Raw genomic sequence first — 20260 nt, 5'->3', positions numbered from 1 at the left:
AAGATAAAGATAAAATATAAAAAATCTTAATTCGGTGTCTAGCACCACACATCAAAAAATAGTAAGTAATAACATAAATACACAAAAAAATAAAATAAAAAACGAAATTTAAATAAAAGTGAATCAAACAAAAGAACATTAAGAATAATTAAAAAATATAATGGTGTCCAGCACCGAAAAGGCCCGTAAGTAACGCATCCTGGTTTGACAAAGAGAAAGGTAACTTCATAATTTTAATTTTTAGAACTTACCTCCTAATTTAACTAAAGTTTTGGGGCCTTACCATCGAAACAGAAATACATGGTAGAAGTTGGCTGTCAAACAAATTATAATTGATTATTTTTTAATTAAAATCTTATAAAATTGTACAATGTAATGTTTGTAATATTTGTACAACGAAGAGTTAAATAAAGGGAACTATATTTCTTGCCAGCAAAGTTTATTTTTGTCATCAACTTGTATCAGCAAATTAATAGATCAACCGCAACAATATATTTTTGTCCTCAAATAAATAAAAAGTGTCCTCTGGTATGAATCAGCAAATAATATCAATACAAAAATCTAAAATAATAGATGGATTGCCAAAAAATTTGAGTTCATTACATAAATAAAAACTTTGTATGCAGAATATTATTTTTGCTCCTCAAATAATAACTGCGCCCGCAGAATAGTAGATTTGCCAGCAAATATATTGACTCTAGGTCGCATGTTGCGATTTCTTTTAAATTCATATTTTATCAGCATTGCAGTAGTTACATTATGATTGGTCCAGTTATTAAAACATTATAATTCGTTAGCAATTTAATACATGAGTTTACAAATTAGCGGAGACGGTGCTATGGAGAGAGCTATGCTTGGAGTTTCTCTGATGGATCGTATCAGAAATGAGATTATCCGTCAGAGGACCAAGGTTACCGACATACTTAGCTGTCAAAATATGCAAGCTGAAGAGGCAGTGGGCTGGTCATATCTGCCGAAGAACCGATAACCGTTGGGGTAGACGAGTTCTCAAGTCGAGACCACGAACAGGCAAACGGAGCGTGGGACGCCCTCCTGCCCGCTGGACTGACGATCTTAGGCGGATAGCCGGTAGTGGTTGGATGAGGAAGGCAGAGGACCGAATGTTGTGGCACTCCTTGGGAGCGGATCTATCTCCACCAGTGGATGATTATTGGCTGATGATGATGATGATGAAAAGAGGAAGTTTAAGTTTTAATTACAATAAGATTGCTTTTGATTAGAAGAAGATTAAGGTTTAAGTTATAATTAGAAGAAGGTTGTTTATGTTGTTTTTAATTAAGAATATTGATGATTTAAACTTAATTTTTTGTTTCATTTAAATATTAAACATAACATCGAGTTATGTGGACATACCTATTAAAATATATACATAAATGTTAACTTGCCACTTGATCATAAATCCCGGCAATTTTAAGTGATTAATTGTTGAATTGATTTAAAATTGTTTGGGGGCAAAAATTTGCTGGCAAATCTACTATTTTGCCTTCAAACCTATTATTTAGCAAATTCAAAACGGATTTAATTGGCGATCGTTTAAATGACACCCTTAAATAAATAATATAAATATATTTTTTTTAATATTATACCGTGGAAGTTTAAAAACCCTGAAAACTGACGTATCTACTTAATTAGTTATACTAAATCAAATCATTATTGAGTAATGTCACATAATTTTGATATGATCTGATAACTTACATCAGAACTCCCAACAAATAACTATCATTATGGATATTGAATACCTTCATTATTTTAATTTTTAGAACATTTGAGAAGTATTTCTCGGACATACTGAGACGCACTGACCCTACCCGTACAACTGTGTACCTACGGTCACAGTCACATCAACATTACTTCCCTGTTTGGTATCGGTATTATGAAAATTTAACTTTTTCATTGCTCGCGTTGACAGCCCCAAACGAAGCTTCCATAATTATGTCGGTGGGTCTGGTAAAGCAGCAGTACCTACCGTACATAATGATCTTAAATACGCCATGTATGGGTATGCCTCGACGGTGGTGGGTCGTCCCCCGACGATCCTGTTGGCGGGGGGCGCGGGGGGCTCCCTCACAGTCACCATGTCCTCACAGCTCCCTGAAAACGTAAGAATATACCTACCTACACGTAGACCATAATTTTTAAATTTGTTAGTTGATAAAATTGACATTCTTAAGGTAGGTAAAAATTAATACATGCCTAATAATGTTGAAAAAAAATTTTTCTCTTTTACTGGGGGTTGATTGCACCCTATCGGTAATACTGCCTCTGTGGTCTAGTGGTAGAAGCTTCGCTTCATGACCCAGAGGTCCCGGGTTCGATTCCCGGGTGGGACCATCAATTTGTGTTTCAAAAATTGTGGTTCTAAGTTTGGTTAGGACATAGAAGGCTGATCACCTGATGTCCGAAACAGTGAAACGATCCATGCTGTCCAGTCGGTCCTGCGCCTAGCTCTCTCCAGTCGTGTCGGTCAATCCGTCCCATTGGGTTATGAGAGTGATGGAACAGAGAGTGCTCCTGTGTACTGCGCACACACTTGGGCACTATAATCTACTCCTGCGTAGATGGCTGATCTCAATTGAGATTGGCCGCCGTGGTCGAAATTCGGCTAGGAGGACATTATCGGTAATAAAGAAATAACAATTTTTTTACTTTTTAAATAGACTTTGATTTAATATACCTACCTAACTATATAAATAAAAAATTGGTAAGGTTACATTCTTTTACCTTTGAAAACTGAAGGAGCTTAGTATAAAGTACCACATATACATGTCGCAGGCATCTGGTTTAATCTCCTGTTTGATTGAACCACTAGCCCGTTCATTGGATGGCGCTATTCAGTTGTATGACTAAAGGACAACTCGTCAAGTCGTTGATTGTAACGTTCGACGTCATGACTGAACGTCATTCAGCGGAGCCGTTGAATGGGATATAGTATAGCAACTTTGTAATGTCTGGTTAGGGTGAACATGAACAGACAAGAGTCAACAAAAAGACTATGTTACAAAGCTCTTATCTCACAAATTAACTAAACAATAACAATAAACTTATCTTCATATTGTTGTTTATAATTATCCAGTTACGCCACAATTTTTTCTTTGAAACTATCCGCCCGCGGCGTTATTATAGGTAAATCCATGTTGTCACACTATTTTAACACAAATAACGCACTTTAAAGCTAATTTATTTGCAAAAAACTAACAATATAGGTGCTTTTTGTGTCAGCTGTTAGCTGTTAGACGTCATATTCGTTTTGTTCACCACCTGACTGATTTTAAGTCAGCTACCTAGTTGGACTTTTTGTGACGCTTCAACGCAATCAACGTTCGGCCTAGTCATACAACTAAGCAGCGTCATCCAATGAACGGGCTAGCGGTTCAATCAAACAGGAGATTAAACCAGATGCCTGCGACATATTTCAATTTCAATTTCAATCCTTTATTGATAAATTTTACAATTTACACGTCATATTTTAAAGTAATAAAAAGAGGATACAGTATAAAAGTAAAGACTTACAAGTATACAGACGTCACACATTATAATTACAAATCATAGTTAAAAAAACAGTTCTTAACTATACAGTAGCTACCTCATTGGCAAATGATACATTAGTGAAAAATTCACTAGTGGAGTAACAGGCCATACCAACCAACAACTTTTTGAGCTTGGCAATGAATACAGCGTCACTCGGGGCAGACTTAATGTCACTAGGCAGAGCGTTGTACACCTTGGGGGCCAGCACGCCCAGCGTCTTGTCAGACTTGGCGAGTCTCCTCGCGGGCGTGCACAGGCGGTGGCGCTGCCTAGTGTTTATGTTGTGAGTGTCACCGATTGTTTGTAAGCTATTAAGATTCCGTCTCGCATACTTCGCTACCTCTAATATATAGAGACATGGCGCAGTTAGTATTTTGTACTTTACAAACAAATCTCTTGCGTGATGGTCCCAGGGAGTCCCAGCAATAATACGAACAGCTCTTTTTTGTTTCTTGAAAATTTTATAAGCATCAGCTGCATCACCCCACACGTCTATTCCATATGTTAGGATGGAGTGGAAGTAGCCGTAGTACGCTTTTTTTAAGTTTTCAAGTGATAAGCTAGGCGTTAGACGTGATAGGGCGAAGCAAGCCGATGCTAGACGTCCACAGGCGAGGTCAATGTGTGCCGACCAAGTGAGCGCGCTGTCTACCGTGAAGCCCAAGTATTTCACTTGGTCAACTTGTGGGACAGGTTGTCCATTACACATGACATCCAGATCGTGACCTCTCACTCTTCTTAGTTGGAAGTGCATAATGTTAGTTTTCTCCACATTGAGAAGCATCCCATTCGCACCAAACCAATTAGCGAGTGACGCCATTACCTTGGTAATTTTGTCTTTTAGTTCATGGAATTTGTCTGCCGCAACAATGACACAGCCGTCATCAGCGAATAGGACATATTCGGCTTCGTCCGATGCCGTCGTCAGGTCGTTGACGAGTAGGAGGAACAGATTGTTGCCCATTACAGAGCCCTGTGGCACCGCACTGTCGCCGATATATTCTAGGTCTGATTTAATGTTACGAACACTGGTACATTGCTGACGGTTTTGGAGGAATTCACTGACTATTGAGAAGAAATTGCCTTCAACGCCATACGCCTTAAGTTTCTCTAATAGCAGTGAGTGATTCACCAGTTCAAAGGCACGCGACAAGTCACAAAATATAGCTGCAACCTACACATAGATAATAGATATATTCAATTTTAGTCTACCGTACTTATGACTACCGTAAATAATAAAGCTTACCATGGTAAAATAGCACAGTCATTATTAGTAACTTCATACTGAAAACCATCACTTTCCTTTTTATTTCCAGTCTCAAAAGTACCTAAGTAAAAATTGCGATGGCCAAGCCATGGCCATCGCAATATTATTTATTGTAGCTTTTTTACTTGTCTACGGCGAAGCAATGTTGACGGACGTTAAAGTACAAGGTGTTGCAATAGTGGTAAATAATTATAGTAAAGGTGAAAATCTACAACTCTTAGGGTCTGTTTCACAATGTCTGGTTAGTGGCTACCTGACGGATAAAATACATGCTGTCACTCTTTGTTATTATTTTTTGGACAGTGACAGCATGTATTTTATCCGACAGGTAGCGACTAACCAGACATTGTGAAACAGGGGCTTAGTGTCTTGTCTATCCTTTTTAACACACTGTATTGTATGTCCTACGCTACGTAAGTTTCTAGGTATTGTACATAAGTATATAATGAACTGACACAGATACATCGTCGAATACGCCAGTAAACATAAATTACTTTACCGTCTTGTTCGTATATTGTTATTCTAAGGTCTGTACAATGTCTGGAATGAAATTTAGTAAACATTGTGGTCTAGACCCTGAGAAAGAACATAGGCTACTTTTTATCCCGGAATTCCCACGGGAAAACTTTTTAAGGCGAAGCGAAGCTCGCGGGATCAGCTAGTAGTTACTTAATACAACGTTTTTTTACAACACCGCGGTGTAAATTTTATTTAAGGTAAACGTAGCTATTTATGGTCCCCTTAAGACCCTTAGCTTTGCAAGTGGACTCTAGGACACATCAAATTTATGTAAAACGTTTCGCATATTTCTACATACGTCTTTTTCATATACCTACTTATGATTTCTATTCGTACCTACAATACCTAAAATACCTAATAGGGGGCAAAGGAAAGATACTTATAAAAAATCATAAGTTGTTAAAAATACATTTAATTTCAATAAAAGACAAAATTTCAAAGTCATCAACATAATCAAGTTAAACTACCTGACAAAAGTTGCTCAGAATGAGTCTGAGTCACCCCTTTTCAGGTAACAATATACCTACCACTCCGAGAACATCCTATATGTATAATAAGAAAAAAAATACATTATAAACGGAAATGCAAAACTTACAGTATTTGCCTAAAAAGCCACTTTTTAAACATAAATTTATAAAAAATATTTATATTATAATTTAAACACAATAAGTTTAAATTTAGACATTAAAACTATCATCGGTAGCTACTTACTTAAAAAAATAATGAGATTTTGGAATACATAATCCCAATTGACGTTGCGAAGACGAGTAGCATCAACCTGGTGACGTCAGCTGCCACGGCGGTGTTGTGACTGTTCTTGTCCACAACCACAACCTGGTTTTGACTTACCTGGAATTGATTAATGAATGCACCCTTCCAGCCAGGAGTTACCCTGTATCACGGCAATCACCGCGCCTACTGGGGGGCGCTCAGTGGAAAGTTTAAAATTATAATGTAGGTAAATCGAGGGTATCAGCTCCTACTTACCTACCTAATTTCATCAAATTTGCTCAACATAATTAGGTATGTACATACTTACTTAAAAACTTTCGCGTTTATAATTTTTTAGGGCATGTGCACAGAATGGAAACGTCTCGTCTGCCGCGGAGTGTTATGCTTAGCGCTGTGGCAAATGCTAAGAGAGGGTTGGGGCGACCCATACTGCGATTCAAAGATTGCGTCAAGCGGGATATGGCTGCTTCTGGCATCGATTATCATAGTTGGGAGAAACTCGCTGAGGGTAGGGATGCATGGCGAAAGCACGTGTTCGACGGCCGTAAAATTCACGACGACGCCTGGTTTTCTGATCTCGCCCACAAGCGCCAAAAACGAGACGCGAGAGAGAGTCGTGTACCGACCACTAGCTGCACTTTCACTTGTAGATCCTGCGGGAGGCCTTGCCGCTCCCGTATCGGCTTATATAGTCACGAAAAATGTTCCAGACACTAACTAAATCGTCTGTCATAGACGTACAAGGCCACGATGATGATGATATAATTTTACGTATTAGGTAGGGTATAGGTATGATAACAAAAATATTTTCTTGTTCGTCATAAAGAAATGTACACATACATACATATGCTCACGCCTGTCTCCCAGAGGGGTAGGCAGAGACTATGGATCTCCACGTTCCACGATCCTGACATACTTCTTTCGCTTCCTCCACATTCATAAGTCTCTTCATACACGCACGTCGGTTTCGGAAACTCCTAATTTGGCTCTTCTTGAGTATGCCTATCTGGTCGACATACTTTCGCCTAGGACGTCCTCTACCGACATAACCATACATCTCCGCACAATAAATTTCTTTCGTCAGTCTTCTTTCATCCATCCTTTCAATGTGACCAAACCATCTCAACATTCCCTTTTCAATTTTGGTCACTACGTCTTCTTTTACTCCAACTCGATCTCTTATAACACTATTCCTTATTCTATCATTCAGTTTCAGTCCACACATACTTCTTAGAGAGCGCATCTCAACAGAATTTACCCTACTTTCATTCTTCTTCTGCCAAACCTAGCTTTCACTTCCATACATTAGTGTAGGGACCAACACTCCCCCATGAACAGCCAAACGAGCCTTTTGAGACACGTTTTGACTCCTCATGAAAGAGTGCAAGGCCCCATTTACTTTATTTCCCGCTTTCACTCTTCTTTCAATATCCCCTTCCCATTTCCCATCCCTCGTAAACAGACTACCCAAATAAACAAACTCATTCACTTGCTCCACTTTTTCGTTCTCGATCGTGATCTTACATTCAGTTACCTCTTCCTCTCTTTCAAACACCATAACTTTCGTCTTATTAACATTCACTTTCATTCCTTTCCTTTTAAAACTTTCATGCATGAGAGTTACTTGTTGTTGCAGCTGTTCTACCGACGATGCAAGTATGACTTGATCGTCAGCATACAGGAAACACTTAAGAAGCAACTCTCCTATTCGCAAACCTCTTTCGTCATCTTTCATATCCTTGAGACAACTATCCATAAATAAATTAAACAGCCAAGGCGAAGCCACACATCCCTGTCTAACACCTCTGTGGATACCAAACCAGTCAGTGTAGGCTCCGTTTATCCTGACACACGCACTAGATTCCCTATAAAGGGACCCCAGTGCCCGCGTCAGGTGGCCAGACACTCCATAAACGGATAGTGTCTCCCATAAATCATTCCTCCTCACTCTATCATAAGCCACAGAACACCTTTTGCTGCTTTGCAAGGACTTTTTCTGTGACGCTTCGTAGAGAAAAGACTTGATCCGTACATCCCATCCCCTTTCGAAAACCACCTGCACATCCCAGATCTTTTCTTCGGTCTCTTTCACTACCCTTTCAATCAATATTTTTGCATACAATTTACCAACTATACTTAAGAGGCTGATGCCGCGGTAACTGTTGCAGGTCTGGAGCGATACTTTTCCTTTATACAAAGGAGCTATGACCGCTCTGCACCAGTCGCGTGGCACCGTACCGCAAAGCCAGCACTCATTGAAGAGTTGGTAAAGCTCACTTGCCGCCACTCCACCTCCCGCTCTTAGCATCTCTAAAGATACCCTATCATACCCGGCCGATTTGCCAACTTTCATTCTTTTTAATGCATCCATAATTTCTTTCATACTTATCTTGTATTCCTCATGTATAATTCTTTCACTTTCTACCTCTACATCACTTACAGTCATACAATCTGTGCTTTCAAACAAACTTTCAAAATATTCTTTCCATCTTTTAAGGACTTTATTTTCATCATTCAAAACATCTCCATTTTCATCCCTTATCACATCCAGATTTGTATTCTCTGACTTCCCTCGAGCCTTTCTTACGAACTTCCAGAACAATTTAATGTTCGCTCGAAAGTTGTCAGAGAATTTTCTATCACATTCATCTTTTAATGCCTTTTTCTTCCTTTCAATCACTTCTTTTACTTTTTTCTTTAGTAAAACATACTTTTCACGAATTTCTTTCATTTCATCTTCCATTCCCCGATTTCCTTGCATTCTGTTGTTGGCTTTTTTAGACAACAAATCCAACCATGCCATCTTCTTTTCATTCATTACCTTTTTGCATTCATCATCCCACCAAGTAAGCTCCCTCTTACCACTCTTCTTTCTTTTATTCACTCCACATAATTTCACCGCCGTATTTACTAAATTGTCTTTCAAACGCTTCCATTTTTCTTCTAAATCATTTTCATCTAAGATATTAGTGCTCTCTAAGTTTTCTTTCAAACTTCTTCTATACTCTTCACTTACTACATCATCTTGCAATTTTTCTACTTTGATACGCTCTAAATTTGTTGTTGATACTTGAGGTCGGTGTCGCCAATAATTAAACAGACCACGAATCCGGCTTTCAACCAGAAAATGGTCCGTTCCAACATTGACACCCCGATAGGCTCGAGTATCAGCAACGTTTACGCGTAATCTTTCATCCACAATCACAAAGTCTATTATACTCCTTTCATTTTGTCGTTGCCATGTATACATTTGTATCTTTTTGTGCTTGAACATAGAATTAGAAACTACAAGGTTTCTTTCTAAGCAAACATCCAGAAGATACCTGCCATTCTCATTCACTCTTACGTCACCAAACTTACCCAATACACTTTCATACCCATCACGCTGTACATCTACCCAACTATTAAAATCAACGAGCATAATAAAGAAATGTTAAGAGAAGAAACTCTTTAAGGGGGGGCATTCTCAGCCGTGGGGTGCAAGGGTACGCTGTTCTATTTCTATATTTCATTAAACTACTTACAGTGTTGTTGATCCAGTTGGTGTAGCTAGAAACGCGCATGAACACTTGAGGGTAGAAGGAATCGTCGCATGTCACCGAAAATGAGGTCACCCCCACCACCACCCCGTTGTACACCAGGGGACCACCGGAGTCACCCGAACAAATACCGGCTCCTGTGGGGTCAAACTCTTATTGTTAGCCGAGCTAGGTATGACAAGTCTGGAAAATATCGAACGTGTGTGAACACAAACTTCAGAAAATCTCACAAATATTCGACATTTGGCTTCGTTGCGGAGTCAGTTTTTCATCAAACCTCAAACGCACTCGACAATACTCGTCAATCGTCTGCAAAAGTCGGTCCAGCCTATCGACGAGTCGGATATACGAGCTTACCTCCAACACCAAGCAGCCCCGCGCAGAGCATGTTGTTGTATGAGAAGATCGAATAACGCGCGGCGCAGGTGTCTCGGTCCACCGTGCGCAGCCCCACGTGCCGCAGGCCGAGGGGGCTTGAGTTGTTGCAGTTCTCCTACGGAGTATTACAGTTGTGGTATAGGAAGCCGACAGAAATGATTCAAGGGCTCATTGCGGCATCATGCCAAACATGGGGTAGGTATATATCCGTTTATTATCAAATAAGAAATTAGGTCATTACTTACCTACATATAAATGCCGATAAAATCCACAAGGTGAAGTGTTTGATACTCACATCAGTCAGTCCCCACCCGACAGCTACCACAGACGCGTTGTCCGGGACCACATACCCCCCCGGGGGGATGGCGGCTGGCTGCACCGAGCTGCTCCGGTAGTTGCTCATACTGGTCGGCAGCACCAACACTGCCACGTCGTTGTCGTAACTGATCAAAAATTTGTAGTCCTCGTGGACCACGGTCTTGGACGTCACATGCTCTGAGCCTCCACGGTCATTGTAGGAGGATCCGACGCGAATGACAACTTCAGATGCCCTCAAGATGGTATTGCCAGTAACAGCTGTAGTGTCATTGATTTTTCTGGAAAGATTTTATAGGTATGGTGTACCTAGATCATTCACCGCATGACTTGATACTGCAGTGGCAAAGGGTTCACACCTGTAACACAATTCACATCGGCTTCTCTTTTGGATTGACTAATTTGTTATTTTTGTACTATTTTATATAAAAATTTTGAAATTGTAATATTTTTAAGTGCAAAATAAAGAATATTCTATTCAATTTTATAGATATAGTGGCTATCGCGGCTGCGCCCGCTGGCGTCTTCGTCGCCAATTTTAGAACCTACTTATACTTACTTCCTTATTCCCAATCTCCGCTGGGAATCAAAGGGCCGAAGTGAAGCGCCGCCATTCTTTAAGATCTTGGGCCAGCTCAGAGACATCCGCCCAAGACATCCCCGCCTGGCCCATTTCCTTTTTCACAGAGCGCTGCCATGTCTCTCGCGGTCTGCCGAGTCTTCGTTTACCGCCCTCGGGGTGCCATGTCAGCGCTTCCTTTGGGACGTCTTCAGTACGCCTGAGAACGTGTCCTATCCATCTCCATTTGCGTTCTTTTACGGTTTCTGCTACAGGTTTTTGATGTGTTCTGCGCCAAAGTTCGGAGACAAAGTCAAACCAACGGATCCCTAGGATATTGCGTAAGCATCTGTTTACGAAAACCTGTAGCTTGTTCGTTGTTTGAACCGTTTTCTTCCAAGTTTCGCAACCGTAGAGGAGAACGGTCTTTACGCACGCCTTGAACAGGCGGATCTTGGTTTGGAGACGGAATGCGGAAGACCTCCACACTGGGCTTAACATGGCAAAAGCTCCACGGGCTTTGTTGATGCGGTTGCCGATATCCTCGTCAGTTCCACCATTTGGTGTGATTTTGCTTCCCAGCTAGGTGAAGGTGTCAACATCTTCAATTGATTGGCCGTTGATTTTAAATGGAGTACGGACTGACTTACTCTGGGTGCCTCACTTTTTAGTTCGCGAGATTCCTTCCGTCTTTTTTTCTACTTCTATGCCTACCTCCTAATCCCTTGTGCTTGGAATCTAGAAGTTAATCTAAAAATGGCTAAGGATGGCCGTTTCTGGTATCTTCGGCAATTTCAAACGAAAGTTATGATTTTTTATCCACTGGCGGCGCTAGTTCTGCGTATAATAGCGCCTTAAAGGCGCAGCGAAGCTCTTTGAGGTAGCTTATAAATTACTGACAGGGAAATATAGTGAGACCTTCATGATAATTAAGGCCGACCGCAAAATCGTAACTAAGTACTTACAACATTTTGGAATTTATTACCGATGTAAGCAGTGCGCAGCGGTGAGCACGTGGTGCTGTGTGAGTATCACGCCCCCGCAGGCCTCTGGCAGCAGTTTCTGACCACGCATCTGCAAATACAGTGATAAAGTTACGTTTACGTTATAATGAGGGCTATGTATAACTTACCGGAAATTTAAAATAACTTAATGCTACGTCAAACAGAAAGCACTAGCGCGCGTCAGAGCGCTAACTTGACGCCGCGCTATGACGCCAAGATGTGTTTTACTACTTTTCGGGCCCAAATAAACCGGAACAGCGCCATCTAGTGGCAAGCTTGGTACTACTACAAATACTGCCACCTGATTGGATGTAGATGGCGTGAAGCATTATCACTGTGATTGGTTGAATTGTTCCCTACCCCAGTTCCTCGAATATTGTACATTGTAACTGACTTATTTAATCAATACACGTTATATCAGTATTCCAAAGCGGTTGTTCCTTATTTTAAACACCAGAAATATAGGACAAATTCAATACGCAAATTAGGCCGCTACAACTACTATGGTAAACAGAGCGCCAGCGCTAGCGTTGCGTTGCGTATGACGCGCGCTAGTAACGCGTCCTGGTTTGACAGAGCCTTTAGAAAGGTAACTTCACAATAGAAATTTTTAGGACTTACCTACCTCATAAATAGGACTAACTTGAGTCTTGGGCCCTTACCATCAAAACAGAAACACATGGTTAACCCTGTCAGTTGGCTGTCAAACGCTTTCTAATTACTTTTTTTTTTAATTTTTTTTTATTTATTTATCAATTTATTTTACAGAGTTGTTGATTACTTATATCATTGCATCACAAAAATCACAGAAAATTGAAAACACATAAAACTGGTTTTTTAAAAACAAATATACAGTAAAAGTTTGAATCCCTAAAAGCTTATATTTCTACTTAATTATTGATAATCAAAATCATAAGTAAGTAATGTCACATAATTTTGAAATGATCTGATCTTCAGTGTTTAGAATAGAATACCCTTTATTGTGCAATGTAAGAAAAATCTGATAACTTACATCAGAACTCCAAACAAATAACTTGATTATGGATATTGAATACCTTTATCATTTTAATTTTTAGAACAAAATTATTTGAGAATTAACGGACATACTGAGACGCACTGACCCTACCCGTACAACTGTGTACCTACGGTCACAGTCACATCACGTCCCTGTTTGGTGTCGGTATTATGAAATTTAACTTTTTCATTGCTCGCGTCGTCGACAGCTCCAAACTAAGCTACTCTACTACTGCATACTATGTCGGTGAGTCTGATAAAGAAGCAATACCGTAAAAAATAAAGTTAAATACGCCATGTAAGGGTATGTCTTGACGGTGGTGGGGTGTCCCCTGACGATCCTGTTGGCGGGGGGCGCGGGGCGCGCGGGGGGCTCCCTCACAGTCACCGTGTCCTCACAGCACCCTGAAAACATAATTATATACTAACCTATACGTAGTCCATATTTTTAATGAGAACTTCCTGATCGCATAAAATGTATGGATCGTAAAATAAGGTTAAAATTGACATTAAGTCAGGTAAGCTAATACAGTATATATATTATAATGTTGAAGAAAAATTCTCACTCCTTTACTAGGGGTTGACTGTACCCTATAGGTAATAAAGAAATAGCGATTCTTCTACTTTTTACATAGTTTTTGATTAAGTGTATATGAATAATGCCTATAGAAATAAAAACCGGCAAGGTTACATTTTTCCCTTTAAAAAATGAAGGGGGCTAAGTATAAAGTACTACAAAGACACATAGATATAGATATCTACCCAATTTTTCTTTACCATACTTAACTACCGTAAATAATAAAGCTTACCATAGTAAAATAGCACAGTCATAATTAGTAACTTCATCCTGAAAACCATCACTTTCCTGTTTATTTCCTGTCTCAAAAGTAAGTTAAAATTGGGATGGCCAAGCCATGGCCATCGCAATTTTATTTATTGCAGCTTTTTTACTTGTCTACGGCGAAGCAATGAGGACGGATATAACAGTACAAGGTGTTGCAATAGTGGTAAATAATTATAGTAAAGGTGAAAATCTACAACTCTTTGTGTCTTGTCTATCCTTTTTAACACACTATATTTTCCTACGCTTTGTAAGTTGCTAGTTGCTAGGTATTGTAACATAAGTACTGACCTGATACAGATACATCGTCGAATATGCCAGTAGGTAAAAATATATAACTGTACCGTCTTGTTCGTTTATTGTTAATCTAAGGTCTGTACAGTAAAATATGGGAAATTTTGTTATTATCCTTACTAAATATTATAAATGCGAAATAGGTTCTACCTTTTTTGGCCTAAGATTTATTTGCCTAATCTCATATTGCATCTCAGTAACGTTTGTTCAAAGTCTCGTTTCGCCGAAAATCGTATGGCATAAATCTCTTTTAGTAAAAAGTTATTTCGCATAATCTTGTTTAGCCTAATAATGGTATGGCCAAATCTTGAATACCCTAATAATGCTATGGCATAGGTTATACAAAGTAATAATTTTCGTTTGGCTTTAACTTTGATGGAGCGTCTCCCTACATAGCGCAAACTGGTGCCTTGTATTGTGGCCGCTATGTGGGAAACGCTCCGCTCCGCTTCCTCGCTTTGCTCGTCTTCGCACCTATCTTTAGGTTTCGATCCCATGGGGTTTAATGGCGTTTGTAATCATTATAATGGTCCTTCACTTTCGATATTTTGAACATTCAATATCGTGATTTTCGGGATGTAGGAGAAAAATACCACAATTTGTACATTTACAACATACTTAATATAGTATTTATTAACATAATTTTAGGAGTAAACAAGATTATACCAATACGAACAATTTGAGCAAACGAGACTTAGGTGTTTCAAGTTTGTGCTAAAAGAGTTTTAGACGGAACGAGTCTTATGCCACATAAGTCTTGGCGAAGTGATGATTCTACCAAAAAAGTTTAGACCTTACAAGTTTTGCGAAACGAGTTTAGGGCTATAAAGATTAGGCGAGATGAGGGGAACCCGCGAAATGACTGTGTCTGTCTGTTACTCTTTCACGCCAAAACTACTGAACGGATTTGAATGAAATTTAGTATACATAGGTAAGGTCTAGACTCTAGACCCTGAGAAAGAACTAGGCCACGAAGCTCGCGGGTATAGCTAGTACTTAATATAACAATGTTTTTTTACAACACCGCTGTGTAAATTTTATTTAAGGTAAATGTAGCTATTAATGGTCCCCTTAAGACCCTTAGCTTTGCAAGTGAACTCTAGGGCACAACAAATATGTAAAAAGTCTCGCATATTTCTACATGCGTCTTTTTAATATACCTTCTTATGATTTCTATACGTACCGACATAGTATTAATTTACAATAGTGGGCAAAGGAAAGATATAAAAAATTATAAGTTGTTAAAAATACATTTAATTTCAATAAAAGATAAAATTTCGAAGTCATCAACATCATTAAGTTAAACTACCTCACAAAAGCTACACGGAATCAGTCTGAGTCACCCCTCTTCAGGTAACTACATAATCTACATATACCACTCCGGCAACCTCCTATATATATAATAGGAAAAAAACCATATAAACGGAAATGAAAAACTTTCGTTAGTACCTATAATGCCACTTTTTTAAATATAAATTTATAAAAAATATGTTAAATTACAAAACTTTAAATTATTTAATGAAACTGTTTTCAAGAGGATGGACACAAATCTATGGAAGCTGGGACCAGCACCAATAGAAATGAGTGATACGTCGTTGAAAAGGTATTTTTTTTTTGCAGAATATGAATAAGAGAAGCGACTTCTGATTTACTGTCCAATTAGAATAATAATTATACCTTGAAAGTGTTTATATTTTATTTCTGTAATTTTGATGTTTTTGTATGATTTTGTTATTTTTTGACATTCATTTTAAAATTTTAAAACAAATGATCATCATTCATTATAATATTATTATATTTTATTATACCTATCAGTAAACAAAACCTGTTGAAAGTAATATCTCCCATTTTAAAAATACGTGTTCACGTGTATTACGCCCTAACTGTCATCAGGAGAGAGAGTGCAATGTCTATGAAAAATACTTGCTCCTGACGAATTTATTTCAAAATGGACCACTTATAAATACGGATTTGACGTCAAAATATTTTTTTGCTAACTTGAAAAGAGCTATCCAACGATGTGTGACTCATCTTTGTTGGACGTAGGTCCCAAAACGCCCATCCTCTTTTTAACACTAAAACTATCATCTTACTTAAAAAAATAATCAGATTTCGGAAAACAATATCCAAATTGACGTTGCGAAGGCGAGTAGCATCAGACTGGTGACGTCAGCTGCCACGGCGGTGTTGTGACTGTTCTTGTGCACAGCCACAACCTGGTTTTGACTTACCTGGAAAGTTTATAATTATAATGTAAATCGAGGGTATCATCTTCCTACTGTACTTACCTACCTAATTTCATCAAATTTGCTCACCATACTGAGGTCTTGTTCGTCATAAAGAAATGTTAAGAGAAGAAAATATTTAAGGGGGGGCATTCTCAGCCGTGGGGTGCAAGGGAGCAGTACAGGGAGGCACCGGCCAAGGTTCTATTCTATTTCTATATTTCATTAAACTACTTACAGTGTTGTTGATCCAGTCGGTGTAGCTAGAGACGCGCATGAACACATGAGGGTAGAAGGAATCGTCGCATCTCATCGCAAATGAGGTCACCCCCACCACCACCCCGTTGTACACCAGGGGACCACCGGAGTCACCCCTGCAAGCACCGGCTCCTGGGTACAAACTCTTATTGTTAGCCGAGCTAGGTATGATATATATATATATATATACAGTCATACTTTCTCACAAACACTCATGAATCCTATGACTTCGAAGCGGGTCGGTTTTTCATCAAACGCACTCGATAATACTCGTCAATCATCTGCATAAGTCGGTTCAGCCTGTCGACGAGTCGGATATACGAGCTTACCTCCAACACCAAGCAGCCCCGCGCAGAGCATGGGGTCTGGGACCACATGCCCCCACCGCGCCCCGCAGGTGTCTCGGTCCACCGTGCGCAGCCCCACGTGCCGCAGGCCGAGGGGGAGTGACTTGCTGCAGTTCGTCTACGGAGTATTACAGTAGTGGTATAGGAAGCCGACAGAAATGATTCAGGGGCTCATTGCGGCAGCCAAACATGGGGTATATATCCGTTAATTATCAAATAAGAAATTAGGTCATTAGCTTACCAACATATAAATGCCGATAAAATCCACAAGGAGAAGTGTTTGATACTCACATCAGTCAGTCCCCACCCGACAGCTACCACAGACGCGTTGTCCGGGACCACATACCCCCCCGGGGGGATGGCGGCTGGCTGCACCGAGCTGCTCCGGTAGTTGCTCATATTGGTCGGCAGCACCAACACTGCCACGTCGTTGTCGTAACTGATCAAATATTTGTAGTCCTCGTGGATCACGGTCTTGGACGTCACATGCTCTGAGCCTCCGCGGTCATTGTAGGAGGATCCGACGCGAATGACAACTTCAGATGCCCTCAAGATGGTAGTGCCAGTAACAGCTGTAGTGTCATTGATTTTTCTGGAAAGATTTTATAGGTATGGTGTACCTAGATCATTCACTGTATGACTTGATACTGCAGTGGCGAAGGGTTCACACCTGTAACACAATTCACATCGGCTTCTCTTTTGGATTGATTTGATATTTTTGTACTATTTTATATAAAAGTTTTGAAATTGTAATATTTTTAATGGTGCAAAATAAAGAATATTCTATTCAATTTTATAGATATAGTGGCTATCGCAGCTCCGCCCGCTGGCGTCTTCGTCGCCAATTTTAGAATCTACTTACTTAATTATTCCCTTTCCAATCTCCGCTGGGGATCAAAGGGCCGAAGTGAAGCGCCGCCATTCTTTACGATCTTGGGCCAGCTCAGAGACATCCACCCAAGACATCCCCGCCTGGCCCATTTCCTTTTTCACAGAGCGCTGCCATGTCTCTCGCGGTCTGCCGAGTCTTCGTTTACCGCCCTCGGGTTGCCATGTCAGCGCTTCCTTTGGGACGTCTTCAGTACGCCTGAGAACGTGTCCTATCCATCTCCATTTGCGTTCTTTTACGGTTTCTGCTACAGGTTTTTGATGTGTTCTGCGCCAAAGTTCCTCGTTGGAGACAAAGTCAAACCAACGGATCCCTAGGATATTGCGTAAGCATCTGTTTACGAAAACCTGTAGCTTGTTCGTTGTTTGAACCGTTTTCTTCCAAGTTTCGCAACCGTAGAGGAGAACGGTCTTTACGCACGCCTTGAACAGGCGGATCTTGGTTTGGAGACGGAATGCGGAAGACCTCCACACTGGGCTTAACATGGCAAAAGCTCCACGGGCTTTGTTGATGCGGTTGCCGATATCCTCGTCAGTTCCACCATTTGGTGTGATTTTGCTTCCCAGCTAGGTGAAGATGTCAACATCTTCAATTGATTGGCCGTTGATTTTAAATGGAGTACGGACTGACTTACTCTGGGTGCCTCACTTTTTAGTTCGCGAGATTCCTTCCGTCTTTTTTTCTACTTCTATGCCTACCTCCTAATCCCTTGTGCTTGGAATCTAGAAGTTAATCTAAAAATGGCTAACGATGGCCGTTTCTGGTATCTTCGGCAATTTCAAACGAAAGTTATGATTTTTTATCCACTGGCGGCGCTAGTTCTGCGTATAATAGCGCCTTAAAGGCGCAGCGAAGCTCTTTGAGGTAGCTTATAAATTACTGACAGGGAAATATAGTGAGACCTTCATGATAATTAAGGCCGACCGCAAAATCGTAACTAAGTACTTACAACATTTTGGAATTTATTACCGATGTAAGCAGTGCGCAGCGGTGAGCACGTGGTGCTGTGTGAGTATCACGCCCCCACAGGCCTCTGGCAGCAGTTTCTGACCACGCATCTGCAAATACAGTGATAAAGTACGTTACAATGAGGGCTATATAACTAAACGCAAATTTAAAATAACATAAGGCCACGTGAAACAGAAAGCATTACTAGCGCGCGTCAGAGCGCTAACTTGACGCCGCGCTATGACGCCAAGATGTGTTGTACTACTATGGTAAACAGAGCGCCAGCGCTAGCGTTGCGTTGCGTGTGACGCGCGCTAGTAACGCGTCCTGGTTTGACAAAGACTTTAGAAAGGTAACTTCGTTACTTTATGGTCTACTATGACATGAGTTTACAGACAATTCTCTTCCCTTAATATCTACTACCAGAATGTAAATGGTTTGAGGACAAAAACAGCTAACTTTTTCAATAATGTTGCCGCTTGTAACTATGACATAATTCTCATAACCGAATCTAAGCTCTGTGATGGTATCTTTGATTCAGAACTAGTAGATTTAGAAATATATGATATCATACGTCGCGACCGTGGGGCTGGGGGGGCAGGTGGCGGAGTTTTGGCTCTGTGTAAACGCCAGTTGCAGATGCGACCGCGCCCCGAATGGTGGTGCGATGATCTTGAGTGTATTTGGTTCACTATCCCGAGTAAATCTTTGGGCTCCTCAAGAGACTTGCACATATGCTTAACCTACATACCGCCAGATCGTAATCTGCCTGACCGCATGCAATGTTTTATCAGTAACCTCAGCGATATTACACAAAATAACTCCAGCGACCACTTCCTGCTGATTGGTGATTTTAACTTACCTTGTTTGAATTGGGACTCCACAGAGCCATTATGTATAAAAAAGGGTTCTGTTGAACTTCAGAATTCGGCTAGCAATCTTGTTAATACTACTAACTTTCTCGGTTTAATGCAATATAATAATTTCAAAAATACCTGCGGCAATGTACTAGATCTAGTATTTTCGAATTTAATCCTGGATATAAGTAAGCCAAATAGCTCGTTAGTCGTTGAGGATCGTTTTCATCCAGCTATTGAAATAGATTTGAAAGACATTGGTCTCCAGCATATGCAACATACGAAATCTTTTAAATTGTGCTTTAGAAAAGGAAATTATAATGCCATAAACGACATAATAGCAGATTTTGATTGTTTGACACTGTATGAGGGCACAGTAGATGATGTACTGTCAGCACTGTATTCGTGTATTAATGAAGCCATTGATAAACATGTACCAAAACAAATTATGGGGGGGAGACATCAATACCCAATATGGTTTACACGGGCGCTAATTAATATGATCAAAGAAAAAAATAAGTATCACAGGCTATGGAAAAAGTATAAAAATCCTCTCGATTATAATGTTTTTGCCCTTCTCCGCACAAGACAAAAGTCTTTGCAAGAAGAATGCTACCTAAATTATATAAAATTAGCTCAAGATGGGATAAAAACGAATCCCAAACTTTTTTGGTCTTACGTAAAATCAAAGCGAAAAGGTACATCCAGCTACCCTAAGGATATGA

The 20260-nt window shown here is 40.0% G+C and overlaps 2 protein-coding genes across 3 annotated transcripts; both read right to left on the bottom strand.

Annotated features, from left to right (window-relative positions):
- Positions 1-1590: 1590 nt before the first annotated feature.
- LOC119691820 (trypsin, alkaline B) lies at positions 1591-13812 on the bottom strand. Of its 2 annotated transcripts, none has more exons than XM_048631033.1 (7): positions 13686-13812; positions 13148-13281; positions 11844-11932; positions 10280-10580; positions 9964-10099; positions 9592-9743; positions 1591-2112 (listed from the first exon to the last, which is right to left on the bottom strand). In XM_048631033.1, the coding sequence occupies exons 1-7, from the start codon at positions 13732-13734 to the stop codon at positions 2092-2094; spliced, it is 882 nt and encodes a 293-aa protein (XP_048486990.1). In that variant the 5' UTR covers positions 13735-13812; the 3' UTR covers positions 1591-2091. The 2 variants fall into 2 exon arrangements, with proteins under 2 accessions (XP_048486990.1, XP_048486989.1); XM_048631032.1 differs by lacking the exon at positions 1591-2112 and adding an exon at positions 5732-6184.
- A 1897-nt stretch (positions 13813-15709) lies between these two features.
- LOC125490793 (achelase-2-like) lies at positions 15710-19570 on the bottom strand. Its single transcript, XM_048631114.1, has 6 exons — positions 19541-19570; positions 18700-18788; positions 17133-17433; positions 16824-16959; positions 16475-16626; positions 15710-16242 (listed from the first exon to the last, which is right to left on the bottom strand). Exons 1-6 carry the CDS (start codon positions 19568-19570, stop codon positions 16117-16119), a joined length of 834 nt encoding a protein of 277 aa, XP_048487071.1. The 3' UTR covers positions 15710-16116.
- Positions 19571-20260: the final 690 nt, after the last annotated feature.

Source organism: Plutella xylostella, chromosome 27 (assembly GCF_932276165.1).
Source record: "Plutella xylostella chromosome 27, ilPluXylo3.1, whole genome shotgun sequence".
NCBI classification, from domain to species: Eukaryota; Metazoa; Arthropoda; class Insecta; order Lepidoptera; family Plutellidae; genus Plutella; species Plutella xylostella.
The sequence above is the reverse complement of the archived record's forward strand: the minus strand, read 5'-3'. Positions and strand labels throughout refer to the sequence as shown.

Bases quoted from the DNA above. Each gene is read 5' to 3' on its own strand.
- LOC119691820 (XM_048631032.1), bottom strand. From the start codon at position 13,734: ATGGTTTTCAGGATGAAGTTACTAATTATGACTGTGCTATTTTACTAT. The intron at 13,282-13,685 runs GTAAGCTTTATT...TTATGTTTTCAG, and splicing joins GACTGTGCTATTTTACTATG to GGTGCTGTGAGGACACGGTG. The intron at 11,933-13,147 runs GTATTGCTTCTT...CTGTATTTGCAG, and splicing joins ATTTAACTTTATTTTTTACG to ATGCGTGGTCAGAAACTGCT.
- LOC125490793 (XM_048631114.1), bottom strand. From the start codon at position 19,570: ATGGCTCTGTGGAGTCCCAATTCAAACAAG. The intron at 18,789-19,540 runs GTAAGTTAAAAT...CTGTATTTGCAG, and splicing joins GGAGTCCCAATTCAAACAAG to ATGCGTGGTCAGAAACTGCT. The intron at 16,627-16,823 runs GTAAGCTCGTAT...GTTTGTACCCAG, and splicing joins GGGGCTGCTTGGTGTTGGAG to GAGCCGGTGCTTGCAGGGGT.